The following is a 22,669-nucleotide window of genomic DNA, read 5'->3' on the forward strand; positions in this document are numbered from 1 at the left end:
TTTTTTGTCCCCTCATGATATGAGTGTCGTGACACTCATGGTAGGATATCGCGACATCACCGATAGTCTTGAAATGGGGGTCTCCAAGGCAAGTAGATATCGTGATACCCTAGGTGGATGTCACAATACTACTATAGGTGTTCTTCACCTAGGCCTTTGTGTGGGTATCACAACCTCCATACTTCAATGTCATGATACCCCTTTCTTTGGTGATGTTTTTGCACAATTTCGAGCCTTTAGCAAGTACCTACAACATTCAATCAAACGTTGGGCCCTTAATGGCACAATTGGCCAAATTGGTTTTAAAAAATGAGTAAAACAAAGCATTGACACTTATTCAATTGAAAACCTAAAAGCTAGTAAAAACTACGGAAAAGGCACAAAATTACCTAAAAACAAACTCTTTAAGTATAACAGAGAAGCATAATTTGACATATCAAATTACGACAGATCACCCGCATCATGATCCAACCATGCAATGCAACTTAGTATTAGTTAAGCATTAGATAATTTATGAGCCAAATTTTGCTTACACTTTGCTTTGCATGCCAAAATTGTTAAGGACAAATACAAATGATATTAATGTAAATAATGGAATTTTATTTAAAGCATTTTATTTGAAAAATTATAAGTACAAATGACGAATAACCTATGTTTAAGGCACCAATAAAAGTGTCTAATGAAGAGGCTGCCTCAATTGAACAAACAACTCTTGCTCCAACTTGCAATCCTAATTATCCAAACACTTGCGTAATGGTAGGTAATCAACTTAATGCTATGCTTTTATTAATTTATTTTATAGTAATTAATTTTCCACTTATATTGTTAATGAAACGTCTATGAATCTTGATAACATTATTGATCAGATCACATGGTAAATACCTGATTATGTAGCCACTTTTAAAACTAAGCTTGCTATTGAATATGTCCTTTGAAGAGAATGGATCGACTAAACCAACTAAGAAAATGAATGAACTAGTAGGACTATATGTGGCGCCAAAACTTGCCACAGGTGCAGATGTATATTTATTACCTTTCCTATTCAAAAACCAAAAGAGGATCTAGAGGATATACTAAACCTCTATCAAAATAGAAGGTTTATTGAATTGCATCATTTCAATAGATTTAGGAGTTTTAATTATTGTTTAATGTTTTTCTAACTTAGTCCTTTGTTTTGGCATTGAATTTAAAGCTAAGGAGATTGGAAAATTTCGAAAGTCAAAAGGAAGAAAAAAGTAGTGGAAGTGTGATTGGTTTAAGTTTGCACTCTTAAGATTCCTAATTTTACTTTATATGTTTGCTTAAGTCATTGCTTAGGATATTATATTGATTTAGGTAAATAAATTACTTGAGATGAATGGTGAAGATTTGACTTTGGGTATGGTTTGAAAATGTGGAAAGTGGTATATTAAATACATTAAATTACGATTTTTGTGATAAATGATGCTTATGTTTTTGTTGATGATTCTGATGTATCATTGAGATGTTTATTTAGTACAACATGTTTTACTGATTAAACGACCTTATCAAGCAACTTGAAAGGATATTGATGGGTTAACTTGATGCACTCAGCAGTATTGGTATGTTTGAGAGGTTTTTTTTTTCTTTGAATATTCTTGGTGTGTTTGAAGGGCATAATATTGTGCTTCCCACATGTAAGGTGTTAGAATTAAATGACCTGAATCCTTATTTAAATAAAATACAGTGGTAAAATAAAATAAAAGTAAAATCCATATAGAACTACACTTCTTTTATTTTATTTTAGAATAAGGTTTTTTAAACCTTATTAAACTCGATCTATTTTATATTGATTAGAATAAGGTGTTTCAGTCTTACTAGAATATGGCTTTACAAGCCTATAAATAGACATAGTCTATTCCTCTTGTAATCATTCGAATTCGACATAGTGAATTTTCTTCTCCTCTGCTTGTAGTTTTTTTCCCGAAAGGGTTTCCACGTAAAAATCTGTGTGTTCTTTATTTTATTTTATTTTATTTTATTTTATTTTATTTTTACAAATTGGTATCCGAACTTTTGGGTTATTCATCTCGATCACGATAATAGCGTCTTTGAAATATGAAATTCCGCTATTGGATTACAACACCAGATTTACGTTGTGGCAGATTAAGATGCAAGCAGTTCTTGCGCAGATGGATCTGGAGGATGCCTTGCTAGGGATAGATAAGATGCCTTCGACATTAACAAATAAAGAGAAGAAGCGTAAGGATCGAAAGGCATTAACACAATTACATCTGCATTTGTGCAACGAAATTTTACAAGATGTGATGAAAGAGAAGACCGCTGCTGCATTATGGAAGAGGCTAGAACAAATATATATGTCAAAAACTCTAACAAGCAAGTTGTATATGAAGCAGGGTCTTTATACTCATCGTTTGGAGGAAGGTGCGTCTGTACATGAACATTTAACAGTGTTTAAAGAAATTCTCTCAAACTTGGAGGCCATGGAGGTTCAGTATGATAAGGAAGATCTAGGGTTGATTCTACTTTGTTCGTTGCCCCAGTCTTATTCAACCTTTAGAGACACGATTTTATATAGACGCGAGCCTTTCATAGTTGATGAGGTTTATGATTCTTTGACCTCGTATGATAAGATGAAGCATCTTGTGGTTAAACCCGACTCTCAGGGAGACGGTCTCATTGTTCATGGGAGACAAGATCAGAATGCTGATGATGATCGTAGAAGGACACAGGAACAAAATCCTCGCAGTAAATCTAAGGATAGATCAAAGTCTTCAAACGAAAGTAAAACTTGTAACTTCTACAAGAAGAAAGGGCACATTAAATTTGAGTGCTATAAGCTACAGAATAAGATTAAAAGGGAGGCTGCGAATCAAAAGGGAAAACAACCAGAAAATTTCGGTGAAGCTGATATTATAGAAGACTACAGTAATGGTGAACTTCTAGTTGCTTCAGTCAACAATTCTAAAGTGAGTGAGGAGTGGATACTTGATTCAGGCTGCCTTCCACATGAGTCCCAGTCAGGATTGGTTTACAACTTACGAAACAGTGTCTAAAGGTGTTGTTTTGATGGGAAATAATGCTTCGTGTATAATTACAGGTGTTGGAACAATTAAAGTTAAGATGTTTGATGGAGTTGTCAGAACACTTAGTGACGTACGATATGTTCCAGAATTGAAAAAAAAATTAATTTCGTTGAGTACTCTTGATTCAAAAGGGTACAAATACACAGCTGAAAGTGGGGTTTAAAAGATTTCCAAAGGTTCCCTTGTTATGATGAAAGGGCAGAGAAAGACTGCCAAGTTATATGTTTTTGTGGTTCTCTCATATCTTGGTGATGCATTGTCGCTTCCTCTTCCTTGTCAGATGATGATATTACTAAACTTTGGCATATGCGCCTAGGGCATATGAGTGAGAATGGCATGGTAGAATTGAGCAAAAGAGGACTTCTTAATGGGCAAGGAATTTACAAACTAAATTTCTGTGAGCACTGTGTTTTTGGGAGTTTGATTCACCAGAGGAATCCATAACACGAGGGGAACATTGAAGTATATTCATTCTGATCTGTGGGGGCCATCCAGAGTGGCTTTGAGAGGTGAAGCTAATTATATGCTAACCTTTATTGATGATTTTTCCAAAAAAGTTTGGGCGTTCTTCTTGAAGCAGAAAAGCGATGTGTTTTCCGCATTTAAGTCTTGGAAAATCATGATTGAAAAATAGACTGGAAAACAAATAAAATACCTCCGCACAGGCAATGGCTTAGAGTTCTGTTCTGATGAGTTTAATAGATTGTGCAAGTCAGAAGGGATCGTGAAACACTTGACAGTTCGCCAGACTCCACAGCAAAATAGTGTTGTAGAACGAATGAACAGAACAATCATGGAGAAGGTTTGATGTATGTTGTCAAATGCCAACTTACCAAAGTCGTTTTGGGCCGAAGTAGCCTCTACTGCATGTTTTTTGATCAACTATCCCCATCTATTGCCATTGAGAAAAAGACTCCACAAGAGGTGTGGTCTAGTAATCCTGCTAATTATTTTGATTTAAAGTTTTTTGGGTGTTCTACTATGCTCATGTTGATAATGGAAAATTGAAACCGAGATCCATTAAATGTGTTTTTCTTGGTTATAAAGCTGCTGTAAAAGGGTATAAATTATGGTGTCCTAAAAATAGAAAAGTTCTGATTAGCAAAGATGTTGTTTTTGATGAAACTGCTATGCTACCTAACTTATCTCTTAAAGACTCTTCCAATAAAGAAAATCAAAAGCAGATGGAGCATCAGATTAATACAGAGTCGACTCCTCAAGCCAGTACAAAAATTGAGAATAGAGTTGCTTTTCCACCTTAATACTCTTTCGCCAAAAACAGAACTAGAAGAGAAATTAAACCTTCGAAGAAGTATGCTAAGGCTGATCTAGTTGCTTATGCTTTAAATATGGCTAAAGATATAGATGCGAATCAAGAGCCATCTAATTATTCTGAGGCAGTTAGCTATGAAGACTCAGAAAAGTGGATGTTTGCTATGCAAGAGGAGATAGAATCACTCTACAAAAACAGAATATGGGATCTTGTGAAACTTCCTAAAGGTAAAAAGGCTTCTCGTTGTAAATGGGTGTTTAAAAAGAAAGAAGGAACTCCAGGAGTTGAAGAACCTAGATACAAAGCAAAGCTTGTTGCAAAGGGTTACAGTCAAATTCCAAGAGTGGACTTCACAGATGTGTTCTCCCTAGTTGTTAAGCATAGTTCGATTCGAGCTTTGCTTGGTATTGTGGTCATGCATGATTTGGAGCTTGAGTAGTTAGATGTAAAAACTGCATTTTTGTATGGAGAACTTGAGGAGGATATTTACATGTAACAACCAGAGGGTTTTACAGTCTCAGAAAAATAGGACTATGATTGCTTGCTGAAAAAGTCCCTTTACGATTTGAAACAGTCACCAAGACAGTGGTACAAAAGGTTTGATTCCTTTATCACTTCTCATGATTTTAAAAGAAGTAGTTTTGATAGTTGTGTTTACTTTAAGAAAAACAGTGATGGTTCTTTTGTATATCTACTTCTTTATGTTGATGACATATTGATAGCAGCAAAAGATAAATGAGAGATAAGAAAGGTCAAAGCCCAACTAAGTGAAGAATTTGAGATGAAAGATTTAAGACCAGCAAAGAAGATACTTGGTATGGAGATTCTCAGAGATAGAAAGCAAGTAAATTGTACCTAAGTCAGAAGGGGTACATTGAGAAAGTTCTTTGCAGGTTCAATATGCAGAGTGTTAAGCCTGTTAGTACTCCTTTAGCAGCCCATTTTAGACTTTCATCAGCTTTGTCTCCACAATCAGATAATGAGATTGAGTACATGTCACATGTTCCATACTCTAGTGTAGTGGGATCTCTCATGTATGCTATGGTTTGTTCATGTCCAGATTTATCATTTGCAGTCAGTGCAGTTAGCAGATACATGGCGAATTCCTGTAAAGAACACTGGAAAGCAGTTTAGTGGATTTTAAGATGCTTACGAGGTACTACTGATGTTTGCTTATAGTTTGGAAGAACTAGAGATGGAGTCATTGGGTATGTTGATGCTGATTTTGCTGGAGACCTTGATAGAAGAAGATCTCTTACAGGTTATGTCTTTACAATCGGAGGTTGTACAATTAGTTGGAAAGCCACTTTGCAAACTATAGTCGCTTTGTCTACCACTGAAGCTGAGTACATGGCAATTACTGAGGCTTGTAAAGAAGCCATCTGGTTGAAGGGACTCTTTAGTGAATTCAATGAAGACCTTCAAATCAGTACTGTATTTTGTGACAATCAGAGTGCAATCTTCCTTACAAAAGATCAAATGTTTCATGAGAGAACAAAATACATTGATGTTCAGTATCATTTTGTTCATGATATTATTGCTCGTGGTGATATTGTTGTGAGCAAAATTAGTACTCATGAAAATCCTGCAGATATGATGACTAAGTCACTTCCTATAACCAAGTTTGAGCATTGCTTAGACTTGGTTGGTGTCCATTGTTGAAGTTAAACCCTTAAGGGGTTTTATGGAAAAAGGTGAAGAACCTATTCATTGAGAGTTCGCGATGAAGAACTTGTTCATTGAGAATTCGTGTCAAGGTGGAGATTGTTAGAACTAAATGACCCGAATCCTTATTTAAATAAAATACAGTGGTAAAATAAAATAAAAGTAAAATCCATATAGAACTACACTTCTTTTATCTTATTTTAGAATAAGGTTTAAACCTTATTAAACTCCATCTATTTTATATTGATTAGAATAAGGTGTTTCAGTTTTACTAGAATATGGCTTTACAAGCCTATAAATAGACGTAGTCTATTTCTCTTGTAATCATTCGAATTCGACAGAGTGAATTTTCTTCTCCTCTGCCCGTGGTTTTTTTTTCCGAAAGAGTTTTCACGTAAAAATCTGTGTGTTTTTTATTTTATTTTATTTTATTTTATTTTCACATAAGGTGTGTTTGATTGGAAGTCATGTTATTACATGCACCGAAGTATTGTTATCTTTTATGGTGTGTATGTGCAACTTTAATGTGTTTTGGTTTATCTGTGTATTTGTTTTACGTTTCCTCATTTGATTAATAGGGGTATTATTTTAAATGATATTTTAAAGATGATATTTTATTGAATATTGAAGATCATGTCTATGTCTATGATGAGAAAAAAATAAGTTTATGCTTTTTTTTTTTTTGGAGGTGTACCAATTGTAAGTGATGATTTTTATATGAGAAATGTTTAATAATGTTATGTTTTGTTGCTAATGATATATTTCAATGCTTCTGTTTTGGTTTTATGTTCATTTAGTATGTACTTAGACTTAATCGATATATGAAGCATCATTGGAAGCTTATTGAGCATCATTGAGCTTTGAGGAAAGCTCAACGTGTGGAGTTTTATTTTGTGTGCAAGTTACAGGTTAGCCAGGAGTAATTCTAGTGTTACGTAACATTGTTTTGTGGGATCTCAGTTGCACAGTAGTTGTTAATAAAGTCTTTTATGTTTTTTTAGTTGTGGAATCTCAGTTGCATGTATCCTTAGGTTTTAAAGTTTGGTATTTGGGTATTTTATAATGCACTTGATGTTGATTTTGGTTTTTTTTTTTGAGATTTTGAAACATTTTAATGCTATATAGTAACATTGTACACTTTCATATTACCTTCATGTTAATGATTTTATATGTATGCGACATGTTTTAGTTTTCCATACTACTTGCATAGTCATTTCTTGATTTATTGATTTTTATGGTTATGAAATTTCATGTTTTAAACTTGTTTCGACATGCTAAATATTGGTGTTATGTTTGACATGCCTAAGAATGTCTATAAACATTATTGCATGACTTTTAAGTGTTGATTTTTTACATTTTTGAGTTTATATCTCGAAACAAGATGAATATGTCTTGAGACAGGAAGAAGAAAATTGTCTGAGCATGCATTTCTATATGCAAGTCTCGAGACATGGTTATAATGTCTTAAGACACTAAATTTCAAAGCTAAAGTTTTGAAAAACGAGGAAGCACATCTCAAGACACGACATTGTACTTTGATATTTTGGACCAAGACTCGTAACCTACCCCATATTTGACCCCAAAAAATCGTTCTGTGGCCCATTTGAATTCAATTTTCTTCCACATTAATATGTAAACTTACAATGCATCAGATAAAATGTTTTAAATCCATAATTGTATGAAAATGATTATTGGTACGTTTGTTTTGAGTTACGTCGGTGACAAATGTGACGCTCTACATTCGTTTGTCTTTTAAGTCAGGTGTGAAGTGTTACATTTTGTTTTCATTATGCAGAAATTAAGTGTAAAATATAATTTAAATGTACCAAAATGAATTTGAATGGTAGATTTCTTCCTTAAATTTGATTTCTTCTTTTTATTGCTAAGTAGATAAATAAAATGGAAAGCATTAATATTGTGATTAATTGTCTTTATTTGCTTATTATCAAAATTGAGGTACAAAAATTGCTTTTGTTATAGGGATAAATCTTAAAACTATACATGAGCTTTGATCCAATGTGCAATGTTATATATATATATATATGGATTTTGATTTTTATAACTTTATATATGAAATTTTAATTTGATCCAATTTTTCACAAATTACGACACAATTATTGATTTTCAGTTTGTATATTGTATACACAAAAGTTTTTATTTATAAAATATAAAAAGTAAATTGATGTCTTTATTTATCAAAATTTTATGTATACATTTGAATCACAGTTAAAATTTTATGTGTATAATTACATTAAATCAAAATTTTTGCATCAAATTTTATGTTGAATCAATTTTCTAGATTTATCTCTTTTAGTGGGGTTAATTTTCTCAATTTTGAAATTAAGACTTAAAAGGGTTTTATACCATTTATAATTTATAGGGTAAAATATATTAGTAGTTAATCAATTATGGTTTTTTTTCTTTTTCATTTTCGTCACCCAACTATAAGAAAATACAAAATGATCATCCAATAATTAGTAAATTTTTTTAGTCACTCAATAATGAAAAGTTGTAAAATAATCATTTAACTATTTAATTTTATTTTTTAGCCACCCAACTATCTTGATATTTTTAGATGCTTCTATTTTTAAATTAACTAGCTAGTGATTAAAAAGAAAAATTAAATATTTAAATGATTATTTTAAAATTTTCATAATTAAGTAAAAATAAAATCCATAATCGAGTGAACTTTATTACAGGTTACCCTAATTCATAAGGTATCCTTTTTTTCTTAAAAGACCCGTGATTCAGATCGGATAACCAAATCTCACCGAACAAACCCGACCCGACACGCGCCTTAACATAAAATTCAAAAAACCTACGTCCCAGAATCAATGGCCAAACCCTCTTTCACTGCAGAAGGAAAAACAAAATGGCGGAGAAAAACGAGATAATCAACCGAAATCTATTTTCTTCAATAATATCTGAAATCAAATCTTATTCCGGCAAAGACCCTCTTCTCCCTTGGCTGCGGTACTCTTTCTTTTCCTCGCTTTTTAGCTTCAATCTTTTTCCATATTATTCTCTTTGAATTTTAGATTTGTTTCCATCAACTGATTGTGTTCATTTCCCCAATAGAGGGATAAAGAAAATAAAAGATTCATTAACACCCCAGATCTTAGCGGAGAAGCTACCTAGGTTTTTACAAAAATGTACCCAAACATTCGAAGCCGACCGCCGGTACCACGACGATTTACGCTATCTCCGGGTTTGGTTACAATTGGTAAACTAACAACCTACCTTAACGAACGAATCTATTCTTCAATGTTTATTTCTTTTCTGAAATTTACTATTATTTGGTTTCTGCTTTTTTTAAAAAATATATATATTTCGGTTGATTTATTTTGGTGGGTAGATGGACTTTATGGATGATCCAAGGTTGCTGTTAAGAAGAATGGAGATGAACCAAATAGGGACAAGGCGTTCATTGTTCTACCAAGCATATGCACTTTACTATGAGAAGATCAAGAAATTTGATGAAGCTGAAAAAATGTACCATTTGGGTGTTCAAAAGTAAGGGTTTTTTTCCCCTATTAATTGTTTATTGTTACTATGAATAATCTATCAATCCGTTAAAGTGTGTTTGTTGCTAAGTGTAGAAGCTTACTTAGAATTGTGAAGTTTGTAGTTGTAGGTTTTAATCACACCGGTTGTTGCTTTTGCTACTAGCTTTTTCACTATTTATTATTTTCTTTTAACATAATGTTGGTTGGTCCGAGTCTTCAGCACATGCAGTTTAGTTTGGATCTATGTTACTCGAACTTTTATATGAGCACTGAATATGGGTATAAACTCATGATAAATATAACTTTTTTAAAAAGAAAATTTTCATCTATTTGAGAGTCATATCGCTTACAGAAAAATGAAGAGCGAGTAAAATATAGGTTATGAATTGAAATCCAAGTCAAACTTTGTAACAAAAATTCGAGGGAAATTCAAGTAGGCTTTTTCCAGAGGCATCTTTTGTTCACTTTATGATGCAATTCGTTGTGTATTATAATCAATGCAATGGAAGAAAGTTGTGTATAGTTATTGATTCCATCTTTTTATTACTTGATTATGCTATTAAAGTTTCTTTCTTTTTTTAATAAAAATTTCGTTCTGTAACAATAGTTTTGGAACTCCAAACTGGTGCTTCATTTAGTTTCCATCAATTGTTAAACAGCCTTGCAGAGCCGGTTGATGAGTTGCAAAAATCATATGAGCAGTTCCTGAATCGTATGGAGAGGCATAAGAAGAAGAAAATCCAAGTATCCCATCTATTGCTTATCTAATGTGCTTGTTTTCATTGTCTTTGTTTTGTTCTTCACAATCTGACAGTTGCTTTTGGTGTGCTGCAGCGTCAGGAACAAAAAATTGCTAGAAAGCCTCTCCAATGCACTGAGTTCAAAGAAAACAGTGAAGCCGTATGCATGGTTGAAGATAGCCATAAGAGGTCTTCAGCATTACATAATGGTAAAAAAGTGGAGAGCAAGAAAGGGAGAGCTTTGATGGAAAGAGTGTTGGATGAACCCAGGAAGGTTGGGAATGATGATACGGTTGTTGTGAAGTTTGTTGATACTGCCATTGTTGGTAAATCTGAAGCTGAAGATGCCTGCCATCATGGACTAGTAGATCCTACAATAAACATGAAGGAAGCAATGAATGCAATTAATAGCATGTTTCGAGAACCTATAGAGACAGCTCCTATTGGGAGGAGATCATCCCAGAGACAACTGAAAGAAGATCGTAGTTTGGACATAGGATTTAAGGTGTTGGATGAAAATTTAGATAGTGGGATCAACTCATCAATTCAACATCAAGAAAAGGAGCTGCAGGGTAAAGCTCAGATCTGTCGGCCTCAGGAGGAATCATTTCAAATATATATTGATGATGATGAAGGAAATAGTGAGGCTGGAGAGGGAAATGATGAGAAAGATAACTTAGAACAGATTGAGGTTCAAAATTCAGGAAGAGTTTGTAATGTCTTTGTGTTTCCAAATCCTAATGATCTTTCTTCTGAAAGTTCAGATGATATTGGTGCAAAAAGTTCATGTCGACCAAAGATCCGAGAGGATACGGTGGTTCACAGGTTTGTTGGTTCGACCATATCAGATGAGCCAGTGGTAGAAAATGTTTGCCACCATGGCTTAGTTGACCCTACAATTAACTTGAAGGAGGCTATGCAAGACATCAATAACATGTTTGGAAAGCCAATAGATTTTGTAAGGGCAAAGAGAAAGAAGCAAGACAAAGCAACAGTTAAGCAAAAAGATCTTGGTGGGTTTTCTATACTTCCTGATGATGATTTGGAACATCAGAAATCTCAGCCCCCTTCTAAATCATCTGGCAAGTTAAGTGATTGTGATTTATTTGAGCCTACTATGTTTACAAAAGAAGCAATGGATGATATAAACAAGATGTTTGGAATGCCACTGGGCTTCTAGGAGAAAGAAAATTGCTTGTTTTTGGTTGTTGGAGAGATAAAGTTTGGATGTATTGCTGTGGTAAAGACTTTGTGTTCATCCTGACTTGGGATATATATTTGAATGTAACAACCTTGGAGTAGTGAACTGGCTACTAAGGTTGCATATGTATTGTTGATCGACTTGAGGTTGTGGGTTTGAGAGGGCTTAGGCAGATAGCGTGTCCTCAGATGAAGTTACTTAGGGGTTCAAGGAAGGGTTATGGGTAAAAAAACAGGAGTAGATGGAATTTTCATCTTGTTTTATAATGTGACAATTTGACATGTAATGCATTGTATGCCTTTTGCTATTTACTTTGATCTTTGTTGGAGCTCAACATCATATAAATAATAATGCTAGAGATTAATGCCATAATTATTACAGCTCTCTGGGATGTCTCCCTCCATAAGCAGCTAAAGTTTGTAGTTTTGATGAACATGGAAGCTACTAACGACAACCTGGTCAGCATTCTCATCTTGCATTACCCATCGGTTTACGTGAGGGCCACTTCCTTGACTAACAATGACATACAATGCTTAGAATTGAAAATTGGCCTATGGAGCTTCCTTTATAAGAGCCTTCTGGCTTTTGGCTTCGAACTTCATATCCAGCGACTTATCCTTCAACCTCTCTCTGCAGGAAATCAATGGGGACGGTTCATTTTCGAGGTAGAAATATTAGAATTGCTTATGAATAAATTGGTTCTGCGATTTGATTGTAAGTACAAATTGCATTTCATGTTAAATTTGAATTTAACTCAACAGCTAATTTCGGACAATTCTGTCTTCCCTTTCATAGGCTGTTATGTCTTTTTCACTAAAAATGAATAAACGATTAGGTAAAAGAGTCTTAGAATTGGCAATCACGATGCTAGGTAGAGAAAGACTGATAGCCCAAAACAAATTGATTCATCGCTGCAAAAAATGGTGGTAACAATGAACAATTAGAAATCAAGAGGATTGCCATTATGCCTTTCTGTTATGTATTTTCACACTGATGGCCCAAAACAAAGGACCACATTTTCTCTCTCGAATATATACAACAAACTTTCCATTATCTTGAAATAAATACAAACGGTACCAACCTACAGGCAAACTTATTTTTGCCTCTCCACTGACATGAAGAACAAGAAAAAAACATCCAAGTTTCTTACTTACAACGTCAAGTTCATCCTCTAGCTTGCTTCAGTAGACATGATCTCAAGCTCTGCCCACCAAAGAGGAGAAAGTTTGGGGATCGCATTATCAGGAGTGATTGCAGTAATCTCTCTCAATCTTGCACTGACTCCTCTCATATCCGGTCTGTGTCCAGGCTCAGGGTCGATGCAAGATTTTATGACCTCCCCAATCAGGTCAAATTGGTCCTTGTCGAAAGAGTTTAGAGTAGGATCGACCATCTCTACGAGGGCTTGCTCCCTTCTCAAATAGTCTGATGCCATGTCCTCAGATGAACCATTATCCACCAAGTAAGGCATCCTACCCGTTACTATTTCAAATAATAATACGCCAAAGGTATATACGTTACTTTCTAGGCTTGCCATTGTGGTATCCGAAAGGTTTATTCCGTCTCCTTCCCTGTCTGATGCAGTCAACTCATTCCAGAAACACGGATCTGAGATTTTGGCTGCATAATCTTCTGTTAGACTGACAGCTGAGGATGACAGGTTGTTATGGGGTACGGGTGGGTTTAGCTGGTGCATGTGCTCGAGGCAGTAAGCCATGCCCATTATAATTCTCAACCTCATAGCCCAGTCCAAATGCTCAGATTCTTTAACTGCAATATCAATTAAAAAGACAATGCTTACTTCAAAGCTTTAAGACTTGAGGAAAACATAAAAGGAAAATGCTTGCGACAACAAAAAAACATAAAGTTGCTTTTCCATGGTGCATGTGCATTGGTTAACATTTGATCTCAAAAGTCGTTGGCACAAAAACAGAAGCTGACTAATGTTTCTTTTCTTTCATTTTTCTATACTGAGTTAAGAGGTTTAATGTCACTGACATAAGGGGATTCCTACATATCAGGTTTCAAGTGACAGCTCGTTTATACAAATCCGGTTAAAAGCATTATATAGCAAAGAAAACAGCATGACATTCACATCTCAAAAGTCAAAAGAGTGGGATGAGTTTCCTTCTTCTATGAGGAAAATCAACAAGTTGGACAGACCAGGTCTTTCGCATTATTCTGAAAAGGTCAAACTATAAAGGATGATCCGACATAAAGAACAAGAAATTATTTATATATTGTGAACAAATTACTAAGCCTAACCCAGTTCCAGATTCTATACGCCAAGTAGCAGAATTTGGCAGCTGTCATTCATATCGCTAAATGCTTAAAGTCTATGTTAGAAATATGACACCCAGGTAACAGTAAATAAGTTAGAGGTCTATCTACAAGACCCCAAAAACACAAATCAGGTACTTACTGTGTAAATGCTCAAAGAGAGTGCCATTTGGAGCATATTCAAAAACCAACATCCTAGTGAAAGGATTATCTTCCTCACAATATCCAAGAAGGTTAACAAAATTTTTGTGGTTGACCTTTGATAATGTGTCAATCTGAAGCCATAAAAATAAAATAGTTACAGACCATAAGAACACATCAAGCATGTCCGTGTAGACGGAAATTTTTCAGTGCAATACCTTCTTCCTGAATTGTGTTTCTAAATTCTTTGACCAATCTTTGGTAGATTCAACTGGAACAGAGACCACAGCTATTTCAACTCCATTAGACAGTGTCCCTTTGAACACCGTCCCAATCGTTGTAGAACCAATTACATTGCTGAAATCTTCGCAGGCTGCTTCAAGCTCTGATCGCTTCAGCTTTGGTACACCTGAAATGCAAGTCATTGACAATATATAATAAATATTCTGGCAGAATTTGAGTCTGTCACTCGGGACTCGGGTGTAAGCATTTTGGATGATTCCCTTTTTATTAATGAGATGTAAGATATTTTAAAAGAGCAGAAGAATTACCAGTTACAAATGCTTTCTGAAGTTGTCCACTTAGCCCTGTGGCCCAAGGTTTCACAGTAGATACCTTGTAAGTTTTCAAGAGATAGGCAATGATTATTAATATTAGAAGAAATGTACCACCCCCTATGCTTCCGACTAGTATTGCTGCTTGATGACTTGACTTAGAGTCAGGAATAGAAGGATTGCTTCCCGATGGCGATGGAGCAGAAGTATTAGGTACTGTATCATTTCCAGAAGGTTTAGAAGCAGGAGCAGAGGGAGGTCGTGGAACAGGAGCACCCCTTAAATATGTACTATTTGTGGATGGTTCAGAAGATGCAGGATGAGTTGGAGCTCTAGATGTACGAGGAGATGGAGGCATACTATAATTTAAAGGGGGTGCTTTTGGTGACTTTGCAGAAGTGTTTGCCGTTTCTTGCAGCAATCTCCTTAGCACTGCACCTTCAGATCGGTCACTGTTCCTACAAGAGAATAAACAAGGATTAAATAACTGAATAACAAAGACTAGAAAGAAACACAGCATTGCTCCGGGTATGAGAACTGAATTGTTGACTTACTGGATTGTTAGGGAGAGATCGTTGCTGAGTCCAGATGGAAGCGATTCATTGAAATTATTGTATCCCAAGTCTAACACCTCTAATTCCTTCAGTTTGCTGATCCCTTCGGGGATAGTTCCGGTAAAAGAGTTGTTCCGCAAGATACTGTGGGGGAAAACAATTGCTTCAGAACAGTGCATACAAGAAAAGTAGATCGCCAAATCGCACTTTGCTTTTGATATCAACAATCCGATAAAGATCATACTTACATAGACTTAATATGAATTAGAGTTCCAAGCTCAGGTGCCAGTGTTCCTTCAAGACAAAGATCTTTCAAATTCCTGCATTTTTATTCAGTCCATCAAATCCTTAAACAAATTAAAGGAAATAATTCATCACAATTTGCCTAAACTTTGAATCAGTATTCAGCACAAATACCAGTGCCTTTATCTGACCAAAAAATCTACTTAAAATCCCAATTTCACAAATAAATATATATATATATTGAAATTTGGTAAATTAGATATCAAAGCTAGTATTTGATATTATGTTACTACTTACAATCATATCTCAAAATTGTAAATGATACTCTCCCGACCAAAAAGTAAATAAGAAATTATTAAAGGCAGAAGATTTCATTTATGTTTCCTTTCTTTTCTCGGAAACCAAACATCATCCACCCAAAAACAATCATTGGTGCCAAAAAAAACTTACAAAGCAATAACTTTGCCATCACAGCACTCGACACCAAACCAAGAACAATGGTTAATCTCTCCATCTTCTTCCTTCCAAGCCCACAAAGCACCAAATGGATCATTCACCACTCTCTCTCTTAGTCTCAACAAAGCAAATCCTGCATATCCATTACCAAAAACCATTGTTTTCCCTCCATTTTCCCAACAAACAAACCAAACCCAAAAATTGAAACAAAAAAGTGAAAAGTTTACCTTCTTCATTCAACGACCAACAAGCCAAACTTTGACATAATAAAAGCAGCAAAACACCAACTCGAAACTCTTGTCTTAGTCTTACAAACTTCCAGTTCTTCTTCATCATCATCGTCTTCTTGTTTGAGAGGTCTTCACTCGAAAAAAAAAAACCAGAAAATTTTCACTACGATAGGAAGAAAAAACAAAAAAAAAAAAAGAAACGCGGCTGAGTCAGTGGGTGAATCTAACACGATATTAGAGTTAAGACAATTTTCCTCGTTTTTCTATTTGTTTCTGGTTTTGAAACGCGTACACTCAAAAGACTCACTGAACTACGTATCAACCTTTACAAATTTCTCCCTTATTTCATTTTTAGCCGCAGTAAATAATAAAGGTAAATTAAGGTTCCGGATAATTTTCTTTTGGCATAATTTCAAAAAATACCCTCAACATTTAGGGAGTTTTGGTTTTGTGCCCGTATTGACACTCTCAACCTTACAATTTTTTTAAAAATCAGCCTAATTTTAACGATAAATATTAGTTCACAGTCAATCAAATTGTAGATCAACAAAGTAACTTATGTGGCATGCCACATAAGCATAATCTCATAATTTTTTTTTTCATTTTATTTCCTTTCTTACTTCTTCTTTCTTTCTCTCTTTCTTCTTCATGGTTTTTGCATTAGATGGAAACCAATAAAACAAAACCAACAAACTTCCTCAAGTAGCCTCTCACAAATCCGTTCTCTAGAAATCCACCTACCAATGATCTTGCTCCATTGCGGTCTCTATTGCCAATGGAGCCTCCTGCATCAACTAGTACATGTGCAGCTCAATTCGTTTTCCTCATCACATATCTACCCATGGGAAACTAAACAAAGCCTCTGTGCAAAGTCTATTAACTCCTCCACTACTGTCAAACGTTCTAAGGTTTGAAATCTTATCTTCCTCAATGGTGGAGAAAGAGGCATTGTCGAAGCTCGCTAGGGCCAACCCACCAACTGAAGACATGGATCTCAAAACCTTAACTCCTTCGCCCAAAACCCTAATGCCAGAGACGATGCCAACAATGACTTCGAATCGAGTGCAAGAGATAGGAAAATGACGAAGAAACTGAAGACGTTTCTAAAAAGTAGAAACTAGAGAAGTCCGTAGAGGAAGAAAGGTTGGAGAAAAAGTCAGATGGGTCACCGAATTTGGGTCGTGTTCGGCTCGATTCGAAGGAGTTCGGGTCGTCGTCGGAGATGCTTGATTACTTCTACTATTTTCTTCACCATTGAGGTACTCAACTGAACTTTAACAAGGTACTAATTAAATTATCTTCTTTTTTTTCTTTGGTTTCGCTATTAGCTTTCATTAGTATTTGCGATTAATTTGATGATCTATTCTATGTAGAAGAAATTTTTTATTTTTGTTTGTATCAGTAGTAGTATTACAATCATAGCTTTCATGGTGAATGAATATAGTATAAGAATTTTTTTTTATTTCACTGTTAGTGTTTATTGGTTTTGATGCACTCAGAATAATTTTTTTATAGATGATATTATCTATGACATCGTGCTTATGTAGCATGCTATATAAGCTATTTTGTTGACGTGCAGTTGATTGACGATCAACTCATATTTACTGTTAAAATTGGGTTGATTTTTAAAAAAAAATCGTAATATTAAGGGTGTCAATCAAAAAATAAAAAAGTTAAGGGCTAAAACCCATAAATGTTAAGGGTATTTTCAACAATTATGCCTTTTCTTTTTAACTTTTTCAATATGTTTTTATTTACATTTTATTTTACATCTATTCATCGGTGAATATGGTTAAAATATTTTTGCAAAGTTTTTCAAATTGGATCGATAGTTTAAGCGATAGTTTAGATCAGGTCATTTGTTCATTGGATTCATCGGTCCTTTCGGTTCAATTAAATAATTTATTAAAAATTTTAAGAAAAAAAATTTGTTTAACTGCTTGGTTTGATTAGTTATTTTGCCTGATTTAATCAATTCATACCGATTTTTAAGTCAACGATCTAAAGATTTTTTTTGAACCGATACCCTAATCGATTTTCGATACAATCAATGAGTCCAATCTAATACAAACAACATTAGAGTTTTGGTAATAAATTATATTTTTACATTCAAATGCAATAATTGATAATTTTATTGATGGTTTTATTAATGCATGCATATATTTAATTTTGGGGAAATTATACGATAATTGCATATTATTAGTTATTTTTAGGATAAATTACACCGCTTGACACGCTAAACTAATGTAGTTTCTATTTTAGTCATATTAATTTTTTTATCAATTTAGTCACTCTAATTAAGATAATTATTCGAATTGGTCACCGTCTTTAAAAATTCCATTAATTTACTAACAGATTGCTAACGTGAACATTAACCAATTGAATAACGACACGTGGCACACTCTTTTTTTTCTTTTTTAAACTTTTGCCTAAAGCTTATGGGTCTCTCTATAATTATTCCAAAATACTTTTTGTTCTTTCTTTTCCCTTTTCTCTCCTCTTGGTCTGTTTTGGTGGGAAACAACAGTGACCAACCATCCCACCGAAACAAAACTAGATAAGAGAGAAGAGGGAACAGAAAGAAAAAAGTGTTTTTGGAATAATTCCAAAGAGGTTCATAAGCTTTAGTTAAAAGTAAAAAAAAAGAGTGTCACGTATTGTCATTCAATTGGCTAATGTGCCACACCAATAATCTATTAGTCGATTAACGAAATTTTAAATAACAATGACTAATTAAAACAAGTATCTTAATTAGATTGACAAAATTGATAAAAAATTAAAGTGGCCAAAATAGGAACAATGTTACTTTAGAGTGGTTTATGGTGTAATTTATCCATATTTTAAAATCCAATAGATGATTATATATTAATAATTGTAACTATTAAATTTTATGAAAATTATTATTATAAATAAAAGAACTAATTTTGGGGAATAATTTAGTTTAACTATTGGTAAGCTCCTTACAGTGGTAATATCAAAGGATTAACAATTTTTGTTCACTTCTTATTGGGAAAAAAAGCAAAAGTAAATAGCAAAATTGTATTGTGAAGGCTTACTAATGGCAGGAGTTTGATCCCATCCCATGTGTTACGGCGGCGGTAAAAAAAGAGTGAAGGAGATGGCGGTGCCGGCGGTAACGAATCGAGAGAAGAAGGAAAGATTTAAAAAAGTAATAAACTTGGCATTTATTGACCTAGTCCTTTTCGTATTTTTTGGAAAAAGGAGTTGGGTGGGTCCATGCTTATTTGGCTTTGTCGTTTAATTTTTTTAATTTAACCAAGTTTATTTACCTCCAAATATTGTTCAGGTTTTAAGTTGATTTATAAATTTATAAATATTTTAATTAAGTTGTGAAGATATTAATATTATACTCACACTACAGCTAATAATATTTATATAATAAATTTATAAGAAATTGATATAAATATTAATTGTGTTTAGTTGAAATGATAAAATTAAGAGAAATAGTAAATTTTATAATATTTTAGGTTTAAATCTTATTTCAGTATATGTATTTTTTAGATTTTATATAATAAAGAAAAGAGATAAAGATTCCCCTCAAAATAATGTTTTTCTCTTTGTAAGAAATAAAATGTTTTTTTAATAAATTAACAATTGAATTGGGACTCGATTGAGGGTGACATTAGTTCAATCAAAACTTTAAATATTAGTGTAGATTAACCAATTTTTTCTATTAATCTAGTCATTATTTGGGCACTAGATGGCAAATGTGTATCTGGCATTGATCATATTTAAAATATATGAATTAAATTGTAAACATATTTGTATTTATCACATAGGTTGTTTTAAATATGATGTGTTTAAAAAGGGATAAAATTTCACTTTCTTTTAAAAAGGTCCACGCCAAATTGTCAGATTTGAATATATATCTAATGTCTAAACTAATGATTAAGGTGATAGAAAGAATTAAGTTGTATGATATTCATCTTTAAAGACTTGATTAGAATGTTTTTAAATTCAAAATTAATTTTAAATTTCAAATCACATTTTGAGGACACTAGATACAGTTAACCCTAAAAAATGATAAAATTAGCAAGGTCAAAATTCAAAATCAAATTATTTGTTAAAGCTGCTAATAATTTTTATTTTTGGATCTTACTGGATTTGTATTGAGGTGAAAATGAAAATCTCTAATCACTATCCTAATAAATCTTGAATAGCACACAATTACACTAATGAAAATAAAGCAATAAAATTTCTAAAGTTATAATTAATGCATTATATTATTTACTTTGAAAAAAAGTGCAATACATTAATTAAAAATTAAAATAAAATAAAATTGAGAAAGGAGGGTAGTTGAATGATTAAATAACATTTAATTCAAACTATTGAAGTAGTGGTGCATTCATATAATGAATTGGTTTTATGAATCCTTTAATTTAAATAAATATTATTTAAATTTAACCTAATTACCACTGAAAATATGGTTTTTTTTCTTTCAAATCAATAAATCTGATTTGTTAATTTCAAATATTGGTAAGATAATTATCACATAACATCAGGGTTTTGTTAGTAATAAGCAAGAAAATAAACGAAGGTTACCAGGAATTGTTAATATTATCTTGTTTGAAAATAATGTATGGTTAAGAATTGTAGTTGTAATATCCAAGAAAATAGTTTAAAGATCCACATGCTTGACGTATACATAAAGTAGATGCAATGAGTTGTAGTAAGGGTCAGGTCATGTGCGTGAGGGCTATACGCTGCTGCTTTCAATTTATTTTATTTAAACCTCTGAATTAATAGTTTTAATTTTCAAATTCCTAGTTTATCATTGAATTTAATTTAATTATAAAATTTTAAGCAACCCAACAATGATTACTTATTAGTCTTAGACTTCCCCTAAATTACTTGCACTTTCGCTTTCTTCAAATTAAAATACAAAGCTTTTAGAATAAATTGATAAAGTCGTAGATATGATTAAGCGCAAAAGTCATACTTCTGTATTTTATTTCTTTTTTTTTTTTAAAAATCCTTTGAAAGTTATAAGGCAATACAAATGAATAGTTTATTTATTTATTTATTATTGTTGTTAATAAATAAGAAAAAAAATAAAAAATAGATTTGATTACATGTTCCAAGGTTTTCATTCTCCAATCATGGCCAAGATCAAGGAGAGATCCAATTCGTGGAGTTGATTCAATAATTTCATTTTTCTGGCCACCCAACCTACCTTCCAATATACGTTTCACAATTAATGTGTACATACCTATTTTTATATGTTATAATATTGTTTAAGGGTACATACCTATTTTTATATGTTATGATATTGTTTAAGAATTATACGTGAATGAGTTTTAACTCAGTTAATATTATTAATAGCGAAGTTAAGGGGTTGGCAGCGATCCTAGTCTCCTAAAATAGAAAAAAATTATTTAAATCTTTTATAATGTATTAAATTTTAAATTAGTAATGATAAAATTATACTTTGGCCTCAAGATATAATAAAAATTGATTGAATACTTTAAAAATTATAAATACATAAACTATTAAAAATTTAATTGAACCTTTTAAAAATTATAAAGATATAGATTATTGTAAAAATATATAATTTAATTCTACGCCCCCCCAAAAAAATATTTTTGACTCTCTGGCACTAGATATTGTTGTTATTACAATAATAGGGAAGATGTGAGTTCATACACATTTTTCCTTCAATTTTAAGAGTTGGGAAGGGTTAGGGATAAATGTAGACATTCCATAAGGAAAAACCTAAATATTTCATAAGTTCATCTACTATTCACAAATTTGAGATTTAGTCATTGTACTTTTAATTTTTAGAAATTTAGTCTTTATACTTTTTAAATTTCAAAATTTAAGTCTAATTTTAAAATACAGTTAAATTTGTTGGCGTGACATGTTGAAATAAAAAAAACCTCACTTAGTAGTCATATAACTAAATAATAATAATGTTGTATTGAATCAATTCAAGAATAATTTTAACATCGTTAATCTGAAAATTTTAAAATTTTAAAAAATAAAAAAGACTAAATTTCTAAAAGTAAAAACATAAAATTAAATTCCAAAATGCAAAAAATACATATGCTAATCACAATATATTGTTATTTTATGTTTAAGTTTAAAAGTTAAGATGCAGAAATCATATGGTAATAATGAAAGAGTGATTATGTTAATTATTGAGATAATAGAAGTGTTGTACGTTCACATCAAAGACTCCAAATTTATAAAGATCAAATTTGATAATATCTAAAGTCCATTTGGAGTCATGTCAATGGATCGATTTTGATTTTAAATTAAATAATTTAATTATAGAGTATATTATTGGATGGAGATTCGGCTTGCGGCCTAACCCAAGAAATTTTGTGTGTTTAATTATTATTATATTAGACATCAATTTCTTTTGCATTTCCAATAATCACCTCCCTTCCTAATGGTTGTTCAGGTTTCAGTTTCTACTAAACTTATTTCCCAATCAGATGATGCTGGATTTATATTTAATGAGATGAGAGGCACATGATTTAGTGCCACCATTGCTTTTCAAATTTTGGTGCAAATTTTTATAACTAGGAAGCAAGTCAAGTCTCAATTTTCTATAATATTTTTCCTTTTTTCTTTTTTCAAAATCTAAGTACATAGAAACATCTCCAACTATTATTATAAGAGTTGTTCACTTTATATGACAGGATTTCGGCCCCCACATATAAGAATAGAGCATATCTTATTATCAATTATTTACCTTTTTAAAAAACACTCGAGATAAAAAAATTAATCATTGCTAT

The 22,669-nt window shown here is 32.7% G+C and overlaps 2 protein-coding genes and 1 long non-coding RNA gene across 3 annotated transcripts; 2 read left to right on the plus strand and 1 right to left on the minus strand.

Moving 5' to 3' along the window:
• Positions 1 to 8,670: 8,670 nt before the first annotated feature.
• On the plus strand, positions 8,671 to 11,822 carry LOC108458384 (uncharacterized). Its single transcript, XM_017757754.2, has 5 exons — positions 8,671 to 8,976; positions 9,082 to 9,226; positions 9,359 to 9,516; positions 10,169 to 10,253; positions 10,344 to 11,822. The coding sequence occupies exons 1-5, from the start codon at positions 8,876 to 8,878 to the stop codon at positions 11,427 to 11,429; spliced, it is 1,575 nt and encodes a 524-aa protein (XP_017613243.2). The 5' UTR covers positions 8,671 to 8,875; the 3' UTR covers positions 11,430 to 11,822.
• Positions 11,823 to 12,390: 568 nt separating this feature from the next.
• Positions 12,391 to 16,368, minus strand: LOC108457727 (probable inactive receptor-like protein kinase At3g56050). The gene is made up of 8 exons (XM_017756816.2): positions 15,906 to 16,368; positions 15,673 to 15,811; positions 15,228 to 15,299; positions 14,980 to 15,123; positions 14,423 to 14,883; positions 14,090 to 14,280; positions 13,873 to 14,005; positions 12,391 to 13,220 (listed from the first exon to the last, which is right to left on the minus strand). Exons 1-8 carry the CDS (start codon positions 16,015 to 16,017, stop codon positions 12,622 to 12,624), a joined length of 1,851 nt encoding a protein of 616 aa, XP_017612305.1. The 5' UTR covers positions 16,018 to 16,368; the 3' UTR covers positions 12,391 to 12,621.
• Positions 16,369 to 16,378: 10 nt separating this feature from the next.
• LOC128291762 (uncharacterized) lies at positions 16,379 to 19,255 on the plus strand. Its single transcript, XR_008281627.1, has 2 exons — positions 16,379 to 17,190; positions 18,974 to 19,255. It is a non-coding gene; the product is annotated as an uncharacterized LOC128291762 (long non-coding RNA).
• Positions 19,256 to 22,669: the final 3,414 nt, after the last annotated feature.

This window comes from Gossypium arboreum, chromosome 4 (assembly GCF_025698485.1).
Source record: "Gossypium arboreum isolate Shixiya-1 chromosome 4, ASM2569848v2, whole genome shotgun sequence".
Lineage (NCBI taxonomy): Eukaryota > Viridiplantae > Streptophyta > Magnoliopsida > Malvales > Malvaceae > Gossypium > Gossypium arboreum.

Bases quoted from the DNA above. Each gene is read 5' to 3' on its own strand.
- LOC108458384 (XM_017757754.2), top strand. From the start codon at position 8,876: ATGGCGGAGAAAAACGAGATAATCAACCGAAATCTATTTTCTTCAATA. The intron at 8,977-9,081 runs GTACTCTTTCTT...TTTCCCCAATAG, and splicing joins CCTCTTCTCCCTTGGCTGCG to AGGGATAAAGAAAATAAAAG. The intron at 9,227-9,358 runs GTAAACTAACAA...TTTGGTGGGTAG, and splicing joins TCCGGGTTTGGTTACAATTG to ATGGACTTTATGGATGATCC.
- LOC108457727 (XM_017756816.2), bottom strand. From the start codon at position 16,017: ATGATGATGAAGAAGAACTGGAAGTTTGTAAGACTAAGACAAGAGTTT. The intron at 15,812-15,905 runs GTAAACTTTTCA...ATGGATATGCAG, and splicing joins TTGGTCGTTGAATGAAGAAG to GATTTGCTTTGTTGAGACTA. The intron at 14,884-14,979 runs GTAAGTCAACAA...ATTCTCTTGTAG, and splicing joins GATCTCTCCCTAACAATCCA to GAACAGTGACCGATCTGAAG.